Consider the following 4,013-nt stretch of genomic DNA (forward strand, 5'->3'; position numbering starts at 1 on the left):
GACTCAGCCTCAACCTGATTTAACTTGAGGAAATAATTGTACTGGTTAAGAATGAGATGGACTATCGCTAAAATCAATCAGTTTTTTGTTTATTTGATGTTCTCACCCATACTCATTATAAGTATGGTCTAAAAAAAACTGAAAGGAAGATAGGAAGAGTGGTTACGGGATAGATAGAGTGCCAGAAGAAAATACAGATATATATATTGTGCTATTCTACAAAAATGTTCGGTGAGAATTTAAACATCTCCTAAATGATTTATTTCATTATAAACATACCTTCGTGGCCACTGCTTTCATGCCAGGCTTCAACAATCAGCGAAAATGTTCCCTAGAGAACGACAAACTCATAATTATTAGTTTTTTTTAATCACTCTTTGGTTAGACAATCATTATATGGATAGAAAACAAGAAGTTTATACATTTCAAAATATTAGTTTCAGTTGTTTGTTTATTACTTTGTTTAAAATATATTTTTTCGTCATACAACCTTCTTTTGGAACTTAAATAAATCGTTTAGGACAAAAGATAATAATACTACAGATCGATAAACGTAAGAATGGCTGATGAAGAAACATAAAACATATGTTGTCCAAACCTTGTGTGCCTTTAAATTAAGTTATTCTAAAGACAGATTTTAATATGAATGGTTACATCCATAAGTGTAAAGTAAGATATTACTTTCAGCCACTACAAAGTGTTTATAAAAGGTCGCGAGAGTGCTTAATTTACTCTTCTCAAACTCATCGGGTTTGTTTTGATTCTTTAGTTTGTTCTTTTAATATGTGATGCATATATTTGAGTATCGAGATTACCGGATAGTATGGTTTATAAGTTAGCCCTGTTGGCAGTCGCGGGTTCGAGTCCCTACTTAAAATGTTTCTGTTGAACAGCTTTTCGAAATATTCAAAAGTCTGGATAAATAGATGGCTCTCTAAAACTATCTTAAAAATAGTTCAGGAGTGTACTAGAAGTTATAAAATACATAAAAAAATTACTGATAATTATGTAGTTAATATTACGTGTATATTAACCGAGATCTGTAACGCACGAGGTTCAAAAACTGCTAAACCTAGTTCTTCTGTTGTTTTTGAAGGAATATTTCTTTATACACATGATGATATTAGAGAGAAATTACTGAGCTGGTCACATGAAAAGATATTGTTAAACTTAATCAATTTTTTAGTTGAATCTTTAAAAAGTATCTATAGAATAATACAAAACTACCTTGCTCTTAGAAGAAAATTATCACTTTTTTCTCAATTCATTTTTCACGCGAAGTTTTATTTCATAATAATATGACGATGATTATACAATATACACAATCAAAGTAAACTCTTGTCGAATTCGGTAAAACACCAGTAATTGTATACCTCGGACAAAAGAATAATAACTCGATTTGTAAACAGAACTTGTTAGGAACTGAAAGTAGTCCAAACCAATTTATAATGAGGATATATAAGTTATGCATTCCCTCACATGTTTCAAATATTGCATATTAATTTTTTTTGTTGACATTTTGAACTTTTTGCGCATTATTTATTTCCAGTCGTTAAAAGAAACTATTAGTAACATAACTACATCAAACTACTTACCGGCCACGAAAAGTCAAATGAAAATCGAACAGGGTTGATAAAGCCGGCCACCTTCTTATCCAGAAGATGAACCGAATTGTTTCCCAGCACAGGCGATATAACCTCACCAAAAGTGCACGGCGGGTTAGGATTTATAGTTGCTTGGTAATGTTTCAAACACACGCGAAAAGACGTTTGGCAAACACCACTACACAAACCATGCGACGTGCGGTATCCACTGCAACAATTTCCTTCGAAATCTCGACCGTAGTCGTTGGAGAATGCCTCTAACCGAAACTCAAACGCTCCCGAGCCGGAAACCTGTTGTATGATGCAAAACACGTATTTAGCCAATGTTCAAATTCTAATCTTATAGAGAATTATAAAAAAAAGCTAAAGCATGTTCAGTTGTAGCTAACATCAATGGTATATATATATATCACTTACATATAACTAACTTTTATAGAAATAAAGAAGATAAACTGGAATTAAATGTTTCAAAAATATATTATGAAAATAATACAATTTTACTCCACAATATAACAATTATTTTATATATATTATGAAAATAATACAATTTTACTCCACAATATAACAATTATTTTTATGAACATTTGATTTACTTTATTAATTCTACAACATTCAGTTATATTTTTAAAAAGTATAAAATTTCAAAAGACCTAAGAAAACAGGTGAAAATTACCTATTTTGTTATTTTTACCATCAACTGACAAATAAAGTATTCGAAAAACTAACTTTCGTAACAGTTTTTGTGCTGAACCTTACCTGTAACACCGCAAGTTGAAGTATAACTGTGGCGAGCAGAGACGCTCGTGCTCGCCTCCCCATAGCTTCTCTGTGTTGTCCGCTCGTGCACTGTTAAAACTTTGTTGTCAGCCTGGTCTCAGGATAGTCTAGGCTCCGCCCTCTCGTCTGATTGACGGGATTCTGGGGGAACACAGAGAACAGAGTTTAGTCGCGTGCGGTGAGGTTTCCGGCGGCAAGCGCGCCACGGATCCAGGTGCGATATCCGACACAGAAATTACCACAGCCTGCATCCCTTAAACATCACATTGAAAAAGATGTACAAAAAAGTTTTTTCGCAAACTATCTACTGGCCACAATAAATAAAAGCAGTAATTCCAAGTATGTATAACCAACTAATTATATCATTCTTATTGGCAGCTTCAACTATGTATAACCAACTAATTATATCATTCTTATTGGCAGCTCCAAGTATGTATAACCAACTAATTATATCAGTCTTATTGGCAGCTCCAAGTACGTATAACCAACTAATTATATCATTACTATTGGCAGCTCCAAGTGATATAATTAGTTGGTTATACATAGTCTTATTGGCAGCTCCAAGTATGTATAACCAACTAATTATATCATTACTATTGGCAGTTCCACGTATGTATAACCAACTAATTATATCAGTCTTATTGGCAGCTCCAAGTATGTATAACCAACTAATTATATCATTACTATTGGCAGCTCCAAGTATGTATAACCAACTAATTATATCAGTCTTATTGGCAGCTCCAAGTATGTATAGCCAACTAATTATATCAGTCTTATTGGCACAGGTTTGTGGAACAAGAATCACAACCTAAACCGCAGCATGAAAATCGTGCACCTTAGTAACTGACTGCTCCGAGACTCAGCGCGTGGCACGCAATTTTTATACGAAGGTCGGGCACATATATTAAACCCCAGCATAATAAGGTAGTGGTCTATAACGAAATATACTGACACGCTTCAGTTGCATGCAGTACGTGTTTGACTCCCACATATGCTATCATCGTTTGTCTCAATTTACACAAAATATACAGATTAGATGGTGCTACTATAGCGTGCAGTCTATACAGATACTATCATCATCACCATTTTAATGATTCACTAAAACATAATTTCTTGCTAAATAATTTATATCTATCCACATTTTTCTTCAGCAAATAATAATAATTTAATAAGTAATTTAGGTTATAATTGTGCAAGTTTTGATTGTTGGAACTTATTTCATTCCGATTATATTTACCCCCAAAACATTATGTAATGGTATTTTGTAGTTTATTAGTTTAAAAGCATTATTTATGATAAATGGCGCTAATTGCAAATAAAAGAAAGTTAAATCGGTGATGGCGATAGTATATGTATAGACTGTACGTTATGGTAGCACCGATTAGATAAAAGATAATGAATTGTCACGTTATTTGGATTACCAAACCAATCTGGTTATGCGAAACGGAAGTCTTTACCCTAATATCTTTAGTTTATGTATAATATTAATTGCATTGTTAAAATATCCTTTAATAAAATATATTTTGACGACCATTACCATACTCCTAAAAAGTTACAAGTTATTTGAACGATATAACTTTAACGTGACACATTAGTTTTCATAATCAACAACTAACCTATTGTTACGTCTCC

At 32.8% G+C, this 4,013-nt stretch overlaps 1 protein-coding gene across 2 annotated transcripts in view; it reads right to left on the bottom strand.

Moving 5' to 3' along the window:
* LOC106468244 (neurogenic locus protein delta-like) overlaps positions 1-4,013 on the bottom strand; it is a 29,446-nt gene that overhangs the window by 19,049 nt on the left and 6,384 nt on the right. The window contains exons 2-4 of one of the 2 annotated variants that reach the window (XM_022396574.1): positions 2,361-2,522; positions 1,596-1,895; positions 280-331 (exon numbers count right to left, since the gene is read on the bottom strand). In XM_022396574.1, the coding sequence (XP_022252282.1) occupies positions 280-331; positions 1,596-1,895; positions 2,361-2,423 (415 nt within the window). In that variant the 5' untranslated portion in view covers positions 2,424-2,522. Of the gene's footprint in view, positions 1-279; positions 332-1,595; positions 1,896-2,360; positions 2,834-4,013 lie in introns of those variants that run through there. The other variant, XM_013928661.2, reaches the window with a different exon arrangement.

This window comes from Limulus polyphemus, unplaced genomic scaffold (genome assembly GCF_000517525.1).
Source record: "Limulus polyphemus unplaced genomic scaffold, Limulus_polyphemus-2.1.2 Scaffold2931, whole genome shotgun sequence".
In the NCBI taxonomy this organism is placed as follows: domain Eukaryota; kingdom Metazoa; phylum Arthropoda; class Merostomata; order Xiphosura; family Limulidae; genus Limulus; species Limulus polyphemus.